We start from the raw sequence: 15,949 nt of genomic DNA, 5'->3' as shown, positions 1-15,949 counted from the left end.
TGTATTACATAACACTAAGACACCTTCCACCTTGTAGTCAGTCATATAAGATACCTGCGAAGATTGAGCTATCTATAAAAAGAAAAAAAAATAAATGGTTTGCTCAAATACGTAATAGAGGTCTGTGCTTTAAATGGACAGACTTTAGGGCTTCTAGGTTAAAAATAGTCTTGTATTTACATCCAAACAGTGGTCACAGTATACTCATGGAAGGAGGGAGTGGATATCCAGTATTTACATCCCCTATGATTTTTTTTTAAATCCCAATATTGCTAATAAATTAGCCAACTGTCTAGCTCAAGTAGTGCTGTGAAAAGCTCTTTAACCATTACGCCATAACGGGTGCAACGTCTATCGAAGCGGGCATCTTATTCGAATTTTTTCTCGCCGGTGTTACGTCGGTAAACGTCGGACGCGTACATGTTTGCTAGGCCCGAGCTGAGCTGTTGTGAACGCCCACTTCAGCTACTGCTGCTTTTTTTTTTTTTTTTTTTTTTGCGGAGGGACAGCTCCATTCATAGGGCTGGGCAGGCGAGGCAAGGCAAAACGCAGGAGCGGCAACACCATCGGCGACTAGTGTGAAACCCAGATGATGGTCTCACACTAAGTGTATCAGGCCAGTTCAAAGCGTGCTGCCGTTATCAGACCTTTCTTCATTGGACCCGCAGCGAACCTAAACCAAAAACAGTAATGGAATTTAAGTGCATTTCCTGAAAATTGGTGGTCCTATACTCGCCCTGCCGCGGAAATAGACGGACTTCCTAGACGCCTGGCTCATCGCTGCCGCAGCCCTACCACTCCACTCGGCTCATTTAACCCACACAGCCACCGGACTACTGGCTCTGGCATCTGGATACATCGAAAAGGATCTGCCATTGTTTTAGAAACGCGAACGTGCCTGTGTGTGCTTCTGTTGCCTGTATAATGCCGACACATTTGCGGTTCCGGAGAAGGTCATTCCTTGGGCTTTTATTCCTTTTTACGCTGTCCACCTCGGCACTGTATTTCATCTACTCCGCCCCCGGAATCGGTAAGTCAAGTCAAATTGATGAATTTATTCCAAAAATTGTAGGTGATGAAGATGTAGTGAGGTTGTTTGTATGGGCTGTTAGGTCATGTGTGACAGCTTGGCTGAGAAAAGACGTTGCCATGCGCCTGTACTCATCTTCCAATCTATGATGATGATGATGGCCATCTGGGTTGCTGGAGCTCAGACTATAATATCCATGTACCTGGACACTATAATAATAGTATTACTGATGAGCGTGTCTATTATATTCATCCCGATGTTAGCAGGCCTAACGGCTATGATTATATTGCTCATCGTATCGTCAGGGACCACAGAAAAAAATGTGATATTTTGGCCCTCATCTCAGATACCCTGATGTCACTGATAGACTTATCAACGCCGAATCATATTAATTTTACAGTTCTTTCTCTCTTTTTTTGATATACTTTATGAATCTTGGATACATGAGCCTTAATGACATCTGCGGTGTCAACCTGAGCATAGGGATCACTTACAAGCGAGTCATTCCTAGATCATATGCCGCCTGTTAGTCACATGCAATTGTGTAATATCACATGTCCTGAATACCTCCTATAATTAATTCATTAACGTTTCCCATCATCTCCACCCTTCTCTTCTTCTTTTACTCTCTGTGTGCCTTACTGAGTGTGTGTGTGGACATCCCCGTCACCTCAGCATCTGGCACATCCTTATTTTAGGGCCTTGTAGCTTCAGCCGTGGCCCATTCATCCTATCAGCCTGGATAACTAGGCATGCTATTTTGGACTAACACCAGCTACCTAATTTTAGTTAATTCTTTCGCGCTTACCTTGATGTACACTTAATTAAATTTGGACTTTTACCTCCGCTTACAGTAAGTTTCCACTAATTAGCTTTAAGAACATTGACAAACCTTAATATCACCCAATAAAATATGGACCTTGCCAACAATTGTTCCTTTACCTGGACTGACAGATATGGTAAGAAGCATTTATTGTCACTGTTTACAGGGTGCAATGAAATTGCAGGTGCTCTGACAGTGACATTACAAAACACATGCATGCATCCATCCATACATAGGCTATGCCCAATCATACACACGATCATTTTCAGCCTGTCACAAAACCATATAGCATAAGGGGATAAAAAAAAAACAAAACAGAAAAGGCAGGCTAAAATACAACGTTTTTTTGTAAATGAGGAGCAAAATCGTGGCTTTGAATATTATTCTATATTTAGACAAGGAGAAGAGGAAAGTAAACAGACATTTTTGAGGAAGTCAAGACTGCAGTTAAAAGTGCTTAAAAGTTAGAAATACTTTGATGCTTGGCTATTTACTGACTGGATGTCCTGTTTGGACTAACTGTGCTGGTAGTTAAAGCCAGGCTCTCTTAAAGCATAGTGAAGTAGTAACTGCTTGGTTTAGTTCTATTCTTAGATGTCACAAATCATCAATCTGAGCCAAAATAAACCAAGAGATTGTTTGTCTGAAGAACAGCTTCTTTCCTTTCTTTTCTCCGTGTTTGAATAAAATCGCAAGACAATTAGTTTTTCTACCCTCCCACCACCACCACCACCACCACCACAAAGAAGAGGATGGCATAGAATGCAGTGGACTTTTGTCTTTGCTTATTATAAGTTTCCACTAATTAGCTTTAAGAACATTGACAAACCTTAATATCACCCAATAAAATATGGACCTTGCCAACAATTGTTCCTTTAGCTGGATTTTAAAACGCTGACAGATATGATAAGAAGCATTTATTGTCACTGTTTACAGGGTGCAGTGAAATTGACGACATCGATATTCGCCTAATAAAATATGGACTTTGTCTCCAATTTGTTCCACTAATTGGATTTATGGACGGTGAGAGAGATGTCACTGCTCACAGGGTTGCAGCAACATTACAAAACACATTGTTGCGTATGTATGGATACATGCAGTCATGCGCATGATCACTTTCACAAAACTATACAGCCAAAGAAAAGAAAAAACAGTCAAGACAGGATGACATGAGGCGTTTGCATGTTTAATGTGTAAATAAGGAGCAACAGCATGGCTATGCATACATAGATAATTTCCATATGATACAGAATTATTTGTTTTTTTTTCTTCTCGTTTGACTAAAATAGAAAGACAAGCTAAGCTGTAGTGCCTCTTCACCTCACTGTACAATACCTTGTGCAATACTTTTTGTAAATAGTCAATGGTGCAATAGACCTCAATACTTGAAATGTGCAATTCACTTGTATTTTTATATTTATTCCTATTTATTCTATTTATCCCCTTCGTATATTTTATTTATATTTGTCTCTGTATTTATATATGTGTGTGTGTGTGTGTGTGTGTGTGTGTGTATATATATATATATATATATATATATATATATATATATATATATATATATATATAATATTCTGTAACTGTAACTTCTGTCGGTGCTGTGCTTTTTGGAAATCGAATTTCCCAGAGGAACCCACCCGAGGGATTAATAAAGTTCTATCTTATCTTATCTTATCTTATCTTAATTCCACTACCAACACTACCACCAACATTACAACCAGCACAAAAAAAAGATGACATAGAATTCATGTGATCCAACTGTAGCCTTTCTAAAACATCAAAGAAAAAGCTTTTACTTCTTCCTCATCTAAATGGATATTGATCTATTCACGCTTTTTACAAGCTTTGGACAACTTAATCAATAATCAAATCAATTCTCATATGGAGAAAACATTGCTGACAGGAATAGCCTGTGTTGGGTCTGAGTAACAGAGACCAATGATTTCTCTAAATGTGAAAATCCTTCATTTAGTTGACTATTTTCCAGCTCGAGCATTGATGGTGTCTGGTAACTGACAGAGAGCTGCACATGCCTGTATTCATCTTCCTAGGTGTCAGCTATTGTGTGGCTGTAATGGTCACATGGATTAATGGGGTTTGGTTTAGAAGCAGAACAAGAACCAGAAGCGCCAGTCTATTAATTATAGATGGTAACCAGGAAAACAAGGCAGCTTTGCTGCTGTTACTAAAAGCCTCACTTTAGTCTTTTACACTTGGGGAGCCTGGGTGAGCTCTGGCAGCAGACCTTAACTGAAGGTTTGTCGATAGTGCTTAAAAAGGGAGTGGTTTTGTTCTTTATTTTTAATCATATGTTGTGATCTTTTACCTTTTACTCACTGGCAGTGTTATTGATTCAGAGACATACGCAGAAGTTTCACATTCTGTGGTCAGTGATGCATCAGTGAGCTTACACATAAGTATAAATTGAACATCTGAAACAATGACACAATGATACAGTTCGAATGAAGTTTCCCCAACAGAATGCATCATTTTGAATGGCTTTAATCTCTTGGACCTACGTGCCTACCTAAAATAAGTTGATAATAATATGATACAGACAAGTTTGAATGATAAATCAGCAATCAGACATACAAAATGCTGTTACCTGGTGTGTATACTCTGAGTATTAAAAACTGTCGGGTTGACATTTTAATGTTAGTGTTGATCTGATAAACTGTGACCACACTCTCCACATTGTAGTCTGAACTTCCCTTAGCTTTGACCACATTTTAAAGATTTGAACAATGAAAATGCAGTTCTCAGAATGTTTTTCTGTGAGACGGCTGCTACATTCTACACAAGGGAAAGGGATTGCCCTGGACTGTAACTCTGTCGAAGCATGCCACCCTCTTCCCAGGAGGAACGGCAACATACCGGCTATTATATTAAGGTTTGTAAATCGAAAGCACAAGATTACGCTGCTGAAACAAGGAAGAAAATTAAAAGGATCTAATGTCTTTATCAATGAACATCTAACCAAACACAACGCTGAAATAGCCAAAAAAGCGCGACACCTTAAGAAGCTGGGAAAAATCCAAGGCACTTGGACGACGAACTGCAAAATATTCATTAAACTAAACGGATCACCAGAGGAAGCCAAAGTTCTGACCATTAAAAATATGGCGGATCTCGAAAAATATCAGTGAGCAACACGATCTGGACGGCAAACAAGGTAACAGACAACCACACACTCACTTATGACACACACTGGAAGGAAGAACTCAGATACATCTGGAAGAATCAGCTGCATCAGTCAGACAGTTGCAGAATATGATCAATTGGAACTGAAAACATTTAACTATATGGATCACAATACACACGACTTGGAATATGAAATAGATCCAGACAACAACTTTTTCTCATCTAACAATAACAATTGCTGCTACTATACAAATAAAGACTACAATCAGAGGATTAAAACTGAGAATAAATTATCAATTATCCACTTTAACTGTAGAAGTCTCTATGCTAATTTTAGTCATATCAAAGAATATCTTAACCAGTTTTCACATCCATTTAGTGTCATTGCCTTATCAGAAACTTGGATCAATATGGAAAAAGGAACAGACTTTGAACTGGAGGGTTATGAATTCACATTTATAACTAGGCGAAACAAAGGAGGAGGAGGAGTGGCCTTGTATGTGGACAAATCCTTGAAATTTAATGTGGTGGAAAAGATGACGATGGTGATTGATAATGTACTAGAATGTATTACAGTTGAAATTTGTAAAGAAAAAAGTAAAAATGTAATCATTAGCTGTATATACAGAGCTCCAGGTAGTAGTATTGAGACATTTAAAGACTGGATAGAAGAAACATTTATTGAAATAGCTCGCAAAAAAGTTTTCATTTGTGGAGACTTCAATATTGATTTGCTAAACCCAAATACACATAAAACCACTGAGGAATTTATAAACACAATGCACTGTATGAATCTATTCCCTAAAATTACTAGACCTACCAGGATTACATCACATTGTGCAACTCTCATAGACAACATTTTTGCAAATGACATTGAAAATAAGACTGTAAGTGGACTCCTGATTAACGACATAAGTGACCATCTTCCAATTTTTACAATCTATGATAGGAATTACAAGATCAATAAAATGGACAGTAAAAAAGAGTACAGACGAGTAAGAACAGAAGAAAGAATGAATGCATTTAAAAAAGATTTATTGAAGGAAAACTGGGGTGAAGTATATCAGGAACAGGACGTTAATAGTGCTTATAATAAATTCCTTAGAATATTTACATTACTGTACAATACCAACTGTCCAATAAAGCAATATAGTAGGAAACAGAAATATATGGACTGTCCATGGATAACAAAAGGTCTGCAAAATGCATGTATAAAGAAAAATGCTCTATACAGAGAGTTCTTAAGAACGAGAACTAAAGATGCTGAAATCAGATACAAAAGATATAAAAATAGGTTAACTAATATACTTAGATTTAGTAAAAAGGAATACTATAAGAAGCAATTAGATATAAATAGAAATAATAATAAAAGATTATGGGAAATCCTGAACAGTGTTATAAAATGTGGGACTGGACAAAAGAACTATCCCAAGTATTTCATTTGTAATGACCATGAAGAATACAATATGGATGTTGTGGCAAATAGTCTCAATGAATTCTTTGTAACTGCTGGACCAAATTTAGCAAGAACAATCACTCATCCTGGGAAAGCACAGGAAAAACCCGATACACTGATTGACAGAAATCCATATTCTATGTTTCTCACAGCCGTTGATGAAAATGAAGTTCTTGAAATTGTCAAAAAATGTAAAAATCACAAATCTTTGGATTGTAATGATATTGATATGATAGTGGTTAAAAGAGTCATTGAGGCTATTATAAAACCATTTACATACATCTGTAATTTATCATTTCAAACTGGTCGATTTCCAGACAGAATGAAAATAGCAAAAGTTATACCTCTATACAAATCTGGAAACAAACACCATTTCACAAACTACAGGCCTGTCTCTTTACTACCTCAATTCTCAAAAGTTCTTGAAAAACTGTTTAAAAACAGACTGGAAAAATTTATAGATAAACATAAACTACTCACTGAGAGTCAGTACGGATTCCGATCAAGCAGATCAACATCATCGGCACTATTAGATTCAATAGAATACATCACAAATTCCATAGACAAAAAGCAATATGTGGCTGGGTTATTCATAGACTTGACAAAGGCATTTGACACTATAGATCATGATATATTAATAAGAAAACTAGAACGTTATGGTGTCAGAGGGGTAGTTTTAGATTGGGTCCGGAGTTATTTAAGTGACAGAAAGCAGTTTGTGAAAATAAATGGTGGTTGCTCCTTATGTATGGACATTGCTTGTGGTGTACCCCAAGGGTCAGTTTTGGGTCCAAAATTCTTCAACTTGTACATTAACGACATCTGTAAAGTGTCCAAAGTATTAAAAGTGGTTCTCTTTGCTGACGATACAAACATTTTTTGCTCTGGTGATGATCTGCAGAATTTATTGGAGGATATGACTAATGAAATAAGTAAAGTGAAGTTCTGGCTTGATAAAAACAAATTATCATTAAATTTGAATAAATCTAAACTGATGTTATTTGGAAATAGTAGTTTAAATACTAATGCAAAGATTCAAATAAATGGTGTTGATATTGAAAGAGTCAGTGAAAATAAATTTCTGGGGGTAATAATAGATGAAAAACTTAACTGGAGAGCTCACGTAAGATATATTCATTCCAAAGTATCACGAAGCATTGCAGTACTAAACAAGGCAAAACAGGTATTCGACAGAACATCACTTCATATTCTCTACTGTTCACTGGTTTCACCATACTTAAGCTATTGTGCAGAGGTCTGGGGCAATAACTATAAAACCACATTACATTCACTTTTTACTCTTCAAAAGAAAGCAATTCGAATCATCCACAATGCAGGTTATAGGGAACATACAAACTCACTATTTTTGCAGTCTGAAATATTGAAAATTGACGATATAGTGAAATTCCAAACAGCACAAATTCTATTCAAAGCAAAAAATAAAGAACTGCCAGGTAATATTCAGAGTATGTTTTTTTTGAAAGAAGGAAGTTATAATTTAAGAGGTTTTTGTAACTTCAAAACAATGAAGATACGTACTACAAGAAAAGGCTTTTGTGTTTCTGTTCAAGGAGTGAAACTATGGAACAAACTGAATATGGAATTAAAGCAATGTCCAAACATAAAACTGTTCAAAAAGAGTTATAAAAATATGATCTTCTCGATCTATAAAGAAAAGGAAAATATTTAAATTAAGTGAATGTCTCTATTTAAAAACAAACAAACAAAAAATTCATGATGTGATATTATAGTATATAGTATATCAGAAATCTGTTCACTATTTTTATTACAAATTATATCAGTAAGGAAGCTGACTAAATATTCACTGATAATTTATGGGACAGGGGTGGGATTAAATAAGTGTATACTTCTTCCCACTCCCTTTCAACATGTAAATTAATCAGAATGTTTTTTTGTATGTAATTTGTATAGTATATTTTTTTTCTCTCATTTCTTTTCTAAATGTACTTGTATATTGTTCACATGTTGAAATAAATTACCAATCAATCAATCAATCAATCAAATAATCCAAGAAAATACTTAGGAGTACCTTTACTTTTGCAGTTGTTTTCTCCCAGCATGCAATGTGCGTTTAATAAGTTAAACAACAAAATCCTGTACCATTAAGCAACACGTATGACCATCTTTCCACCCCTTGATAAATGTATGAAATACATCATTTTGGGCTGCCACACATTTTAATGTGAACTGAAAAGTAAATCAGAATAGTTCAGAGTATAGAGAGGAAATTTCACAATTAAAAAGGGCAAGAGGGTTAGGAGGGGAAATGGAGAGGGGAGGATGAAAGAGCTGAACTGAGCTCCTTTCCTTCTGCTGGTTTGCACATTGGGGAACCCATCCAGAGCACCTGAACAGGGCTTCCTATGATACTCAGGTGGCTTTAGTGCACCATGCCCCAATTTCACAGCTTACTCTCTCTCTCTTTGTGCACTTTCTCCCTCCCTCAGTTTCTCTGTCTGCATGTACTCATATGCACTGATACCACATCCTCTATGTTGTCCCTGACCACGGATGCTGACTGACGCAAACTGGGGATGCAGGGCACAGCTGGGCCCGATAGAAGCAGTTTATTTAATTAAAACATGTGAGGATCCCACTGGAGCGAGCGCTAGGGAAGACACAGCCTCTATTTATAGGTTTGAACACCGACGCGCACACACACCTCCATATCCAGGGAGAGCAAGGAAGACAAGAAACCAGGTGCCTCTCTTTGACACTGGAGACCCTGTTTACCCTTCCATCAATATGGAAAAGTGCAGGCGAAACTCCTTATGTAATGACATTTCCATTTTACCTTGTACCTGATTCAAATCTAGGTGTGCCCTTATGATAGTACACACCTTGACAGTGTGTGTCATTCATGTTTTTTTTATAATGTAATAATAAGGTATACTTTATTGATCCCCGTAGGGAAATTACTCCTCTGCATTTAACCCATTCATCCAGTGAAGCAGTGGGCAGCCACCAATACAGCGCCCGGGGAGCAGTGTGTAGGGACGGTACCTTGCTCAGGGGTACCTCAGGGTAGCCGTTCAGTGGAGTTGAACCCCCGATCATAGGGCAACCACTCTACCTACTGAGCTATTCCTGCCCCTGCAATTTTTAAATTGACTACTACAAAGCAAACACACACTCAAGCTATGTGGTTACCACACATCCTCTCGGCTGCACAAGAAATATTTGTCTTGCCCTAACTAAGTATTTAGAATTTCTAAATGTAGACTGTCAAATCTAATTTGAATTTGCTAAAATAATCTATAAAAAATATGTTTTTTTGTTTTCTTTTGTTTTTTGTTGTTTTTTAGCAATATCTGCAGGATTAATCTTTTCTTTCACAGAAACATGCTTCGCAAATCATAAAAGGTTTCTTTTTAAAAACTCGTAGAAACTCATAAAAGAAGTCATGAATTAGGTGTGAATCTTGAATCATATCTTTTGCAATGTAATGACATCAGTCAAGCAATTTCTTATCTTGTGCTAATGAAAACCATAACTTTCATTTGCAAAACACATTTTAGCATATTTGAATTTCAGCATATTGGTAGTTTATGGCTACACATTTAAATTATGTAACATGTGGCGTTTTGTGTGTTTAAAAACGTATATATTTATTGCTATAGAATTATTCCCAGTGAATGTCAGTGGAAATGTAATAAAAAAAATCTATTTCTTGTAGCTTATTTTCTTACAATAGATCACCACTTGCAGAATGCATTTGCAGTTGATAATCTAACTTCAATCGCAATGTCATCCTTGATCGCTTTGCAGTAGTACTATAAATGGCCTGCAAATGGCCTGCATTTGTATAGCGCTTTTCTAGTCCCTAAGGACCCCAAAGCGCTTTACACTACATTCAGTCATTCACCCATTCACACACACATTCACACACTGGCGACTATAGTATGATAAATAAATGCTGATGGCATTCTCCCCACCCTGTCTCAAGAAATTACTTGCAGAAGGACCACCTTCTGAATTTTTGCTTGGCATTGTGCCCTTTCATCACTTTACGGGCAGAGCCATCAGGGTAGTTCTATGTTGTCATGCTGCTTGCAGTGTGTTTCTGAGAAAGCTGTTTTCCCAGAGCAGTTTCCATTTCCTCTGGCCACGCCCACTATGTGTTGCAAGTGCAAACTTGTATGATTCACTTATATGCATCTATTTGTTTGTGCAGCCACTTATAGCCTGGAAAAGTTTCCAACTTAAGTTTCTACCTTACTTCGGGATCATTTGAATCCTAATTTGAGTAAAAAATTACTTCTGAGGTGGGAAGGTTTACGGGAGGAAGATTCTTATAATGATAAGACAGATAATATTTTTAAATTTGCAGTTTGGAATTTCTAGGGAAACCCACATTAGGTCTGCATAGTACATGTTTGTAACAACAACAACATGTTCAAATGCAGCCCTGTTACTCTAGTCTGAATGGGGTAAATCATTAATTTTGTCAAGGTGCATTACACTTTAGTTCATTATGCTTAATGGATTTGTTAAATCGGTACTTTGACTAAGAACAAACAGGCAATTGATGAGCATTTTAAGTACCACTAGAAGAATTAAAATCCAAATAAGTACTAGTTGTAGTAAAACTGCCTCTGTTAAGTCTTGTATTGTTGGTGTTTATACTCAGAGTTTAAAAGCATGGCTGATGGTAACCACAGAACTAAAAATTGGCTGTACTCCAGTAGAGATCCACTTGTAATAATAACAGTGTCTGTGCACTGCAGTGTTAAGTGAGTGTGTATGTGCGTGTGTATTTAAGTGCAAGTGAGTAGAGTTGTCTGTGGAAAATGCGGCCTGTTGTGTGTCATAATACTTGGAGCCCATTTGTGCTTGATGGGTCGGTTACTTCTGTGCTGATGCTGGTGTCTCAATGTTAATGCCTGTGCTTCTCTGGCACTCTTAAAGCAATTTATCCTGGTCCTAGAGGCCCAATGTAGTACTATTCTTACTCCCTCTAACACCCTCCTGCTACATGAAGTTGCTGGAATTAGCCAGCAACCTCAGGCTAATTTCCAGAAGCTAGAGAGAGCCAGGGTGAAATATTAACTGTGTGCCAAGCTGCCTCAGGTGGGTTTCATTGTGAATAGACAAGCGTGCTGAATAGGGATTAATTATGTAGCTTTAACTTTTGTGACTCTCTTTAGACAGTTGCAAATGGATGTCTCTGATTTAATAGTAAGTAGAAAACTGTATGAAATCTAAACACACACAAAGTTGAATGCCTGAGAGTCCAGACACTAAAATTCCTCTACTTTGGTGTTTGACATTTTCACTGCAGTTGCCATGGTTCCCTCAGGACTTGTTCCCATCCAGGACTGACTAGTTTTTAATGTCACAGGAACCAAAGAGACATGCCATCCTGCTTCCCATGATGGTCTGTATGATGACAAATCCTCATTGATACAGCCATTATAGTAATTTGGGATTTTTGATAGAGACATCTCTTTTGGATTGAGATTGTATAGATAGGACCTCTCAGTAAACTTCAATAGAACTAGTATAAATAAAACAAAGTAACCCTGATGGGTCAGAAGAGCGCTTGCCTCAATATTTCAATAAACACATATAAATTTTGTTTATTTTCATATGTGTAAATGCATGTGCAGAGATAAAGGACATGTGACTTAAAACTCTGCCACTGCAGGAAGCAGTAAACAAGATTAAATTGATTAAACTGTAAGCGCAGTGTATCCTGATACATGTTTATTGTGTGATATTCTTTACATGGCATGTTTGAGTGAAGTTTTCAAAATATAATAAATATAAATATATTGACAATCAGTGTCCAGCCTACTACTGGTCATTCCTGATCTTTCTAATTTCCTTTATCGATAAATACAACTTTTACATACGGGTTGCTGACAGTAGTGTGAAAATACCAGTCATCAGTTCCAGATATGTCACCAGATATTCTACTAAGATATTCATGTACACCTCTCTAGGACTTACAGAGAGTAGGCAAAGTAGAGTAACTAGTGAAGTAGAGTAATGGTTTGGTAGAAATTGATGATTATTAACTGGCACAACCTACCTGAGTATTGTTGTTGTTGTTGTTGTTGCTCTTTTATGAACACAGAGCTAGCATCATCTAATGACTGCTATCAGCACGAGAACAGTTATGTATGCTTAAAACGCATTTTTATTTACTGGCTTTTAATACAGCATGAGAGTTATTTGTTAATTCATATTTGGTGTTTGCTATCAGTACTCTAAGTTAATTTATTAGGTATGTTGTATTCTTGTACAGCACTTTGGTCAACGCTCCTGTTGTAATTTAATGCGCTACAAATAATAATGTACAATGTAATGTAATGTACTCATTTAATTTTAGACAGGTTGCCTAAATGTGAGAATGAGTTCCCTGTGATCAAATAACCAACTGGAAGGGATAGCTCAATAGGTAGAGTGGTGGCCCCGTGACCGGAAGGTCCGGAGTTCGAATCCACTGAATGGCTACCCTGAGGTATCCTTGAGGTAGGTACCGTCCCTACACACTGCTCCCCGGGTGCCCATTTATGCAGAGAGGAATTTTCCCACAGGGATCAATAAAGTATACATTTATTTTATTTGTTTATCACCAGATCTCGATCCAAAAGAGCGTGTTTGGGATGTGGGGGAACAAAAGACTAGTAACTTGAAGGCGCTGCCCACAGATCTGCAACATCTGTGTAGTGCTATCATGTCAATGTGGATCAGAATCTCAGAGGAATGGTTAAAAGCACTTTGATTTTGATAGAGGCCACAAAGAATAAAGGTGAGGGTCTATTTGGTAGTAGTAGAGAGAATCTAATACTGAAGTGAAAAGTGCTGAACAGTTCACTTAATCTCAGCAGTGTTGGTTTAATAAATTATGATAAAGAATCTAAACTCTTAAACTCTGATTTACTCAAATTTAAAATGTCCTTCTCATTTTATTTTATTGGTTTGTTCTTGGGTTTTTTTTACTTGTAGCTTCTTTGAGATACAAGTAGGGCATAGCATGCACAGTCATATGCTCAATCATTTTTCTGTAAAATGACTCCTTAGCTGCCTGGATATTTGATCAACAGATAGCTAGTGGAGGTCAGTGTTGGTATACCACTGCTTACACCTTGATTAAACACTGCTTTTCTATCTTTAGAAGATAAACATAATTCATACATAAATATAAATGTAATGAATTGGTATTTCTTGGTTAAATAACCCATTTTATCAAAGGTGATAAAATTCTCTTTTAATTTTTAATATTATTATTATATTTATTATTATTATTATCATTACCGGTATTATTATTAAAATGAAAAAATGCCTCAGCATTAATCATCTGTTTAATCTGCTGTCAGTGCAAAGTGAGTCAGTACAGCTGCACCTGTTTGTCTGTTTATCCAGCACCACTTCCTTCTTCCCCATTCATTTGGCTCAGACACGGGAACAGTAGGGGAAATACAAAAAATTTAGTTTTTTTTTTTTATCTTTGCAGGGTTCCATCTGAACAATGAAATGTTCTCATGAAGTTAAGTAGAAATGCATGGCTGAGTAAAGAGAATTGTTTTTTTCCATGTGCATCATTTGCATTAAAACAGAAGCACTATTATTCTCATGAAATATTAAATGTATCAAATGCAGCTCCAAAGCCTTAGCAGTTTTTTTAATGTTAGCTAATTAATGCATACATACACATGCATGCAGTATAAAATAGCACATACATTATTTATTCCATATTATTATCTTGGAATATCATCTCATATGTTTTCCAAAATCATTACACAGTTTATGTTGCAGTTAAGCAAATAGAGTTTTTAATTTAGCATTGATGTGATTAACCATAATATCGAAGAGTGTCTCAAATGTGGGCATTGAAACCTCGGTGCTGTGCACAGTTTATGTATTTTGAAGGATTTCAAATGGTAGCTCTAGCGTGCCTTGTAGATAGTTGAATGTGTATATCACGAGGAAAGGTTGCGTTATTCTGCATCTTGTTCCACTATATGTCACTACTACTATTGTGCAGCGTGCAGCATTTGCTTGCCGCTCTGGCCCATTGCTCAGTCAACAGGAGTAACCTCCAGCTGTGAAGAGACTTCAGCTTTGTGGAGGGGGAGATTGGTAGGAAAATATCAAGCAGCAGGAAATGTGCAGTACAGTGTATGTTTGGGGGTTGGGGTCCATGTGTACCTGTCTGTGCATGTCCTTTGTTTGCCCATTATTCAGAGCCACTGCAATAACACAGGAATGCATTGGACAACTGCCAAATATAAAAGCAGGAGGAAAGGGGTGAGATGAAGCTGTGGGTGTACTTGAGGAATGAAGCAATGCCCTGTCTTAGCAACACTGCAACTGTCTTGCATATTGTGACTTGACAAGAGTTGAAGAGCAGTTTTTTCGTCATACAGATCGGAAGGGCAGTTGGTTCTACCAAGGTTAGATGTGCAAATTAAGTAAACTCTACAATTTCAGATTTTGTGAAATGAAGAGGCAAGAAAGGAAGTTGCAGGTCGGGTTAGCTGGTGAAATACAAGAGAAAAACAGAAACATCTGGCAAAAGACCAAAAGCTACGTGAGAAGGACCCAGTCATGTTGAGCTGGTTTAATGATCTGCATAGTTGTATTTGGCAGGAACTGCTTTGTTGTTCACAAAACAGGCACTTGAGATATTATTGGCATACTACAGTAGAAAAAAAGTGTAGGAGAAAGGAGGAGAAGGGCGCTCTCCAACTGGCAGCAGACTTGCTTCAGAGGGCTAACAGCAACTGGAAATAAAACATGCTCTAAAATGATAAAACTTAGATTTTTATTGCTCTGAGTCCTGGCACTTAAACTTCAGTCTGAATGCTGAATATTCCATTTTGTTATGCTGGGAATTACATAAAGAAATTCTGTAAACTGGCCTGGCCTACAGTATATATTTGTTATTTTTAATGAAGTCGTGCTTTTAATAGTTGTGCATCCTTATTATTTTTTTTTTTATTTAGGCATCGAGCAGTTCTGAAACACTATAAAACTGTAAACTGTGACTCTTAAACGTCATAGAAATCCACCTATAGTTGGGCACAGGCTTCCCTGTAGCTAGCAATGAAGTCACCAATTTACTTTAGAGCTAAAAATAAAACTGCCTATCAGGAGAACCAGAACATTTCCTGGTGGCTCTAGGGTTTTCTGCACGAACAGTCAGCTTGTCCAGCAATAATAAAACAGCTTTCAGAATCCCGGCATCAGGCAGACTTTCTCACTTTTGTTGCAGTTGTGCGCCTGTTAGATAAACAAGGAGCTGAATTTGTTGTAAAGCTTTATAAACCAGAGGAGGGCTGCAGATTCGAGGTGATTATTCTCAAGATGTTTATCACTACAAGCAGTGCAGTTCATGTGGGTACACTTAACACTTTAATACTTAAAAAAAGTATGTTTATTAAACCGTGCAACAAGCAATGGTTTGTTTATTTGTTGTTTTTTAATGGAGGCTGTTAAGTACTGTCATCAACGGCAGCAGATGACTCTC

At 37.1% G+C, this 15,949-nt stretch overlaps 1 protein-coding gene across 2 annotated transcripts in view; it reads left to right on the top strand.

Moving 5' to 3' along the window:
• b4galt5 (UDP-Gal:betaGlcNAc beta 1,4- galactosyltransferase, polypeptide 5) overlaps window positions 1-15,949 on the top strand; it is a 36,425-nt gene that overhangs the window by 1,007 nt on the left and 19,469 nt on the right. Inside the window, exon 1 of one of the 2 annotated variants that reach the window (XM_082519066.1) lies at window positions 502-1,030. The exons of the other annotated variant lie outside the window; for it this stretch is intronic. Within the exon in view, the coding sequence (XP_082375192.1) occupies window positions 925-1,030 (106 nt within the window). The 5' untranslated portion in view covers window positions 502-924. Of the gene's footprint in view, window positions 1-501; window positions 1,031-15,949 lie in introns of those variants that run through there. 2 annotated transcript variants of the gene reach the window in all.

This window comes from Aulonocara stuartgranti (assembly GCF_965226115.1).
Source record: "Aulonocara stuartgranti genome assembly, chromosome: 20".
In the NCBI taxonomy this organism is placed as follows: domain Eukaryota; kingdom Metazoa; phylum Chordata; class Actinopteri; order Cichliformes; family Cichlidae; genus Aulonocara; species Aulonocara stuartgranti.
The sequence above is the reverse complement of the archived record's forward strand: the minus strand, read 5'-3'. Positions and strand labels throughout refer to the sequence as shown.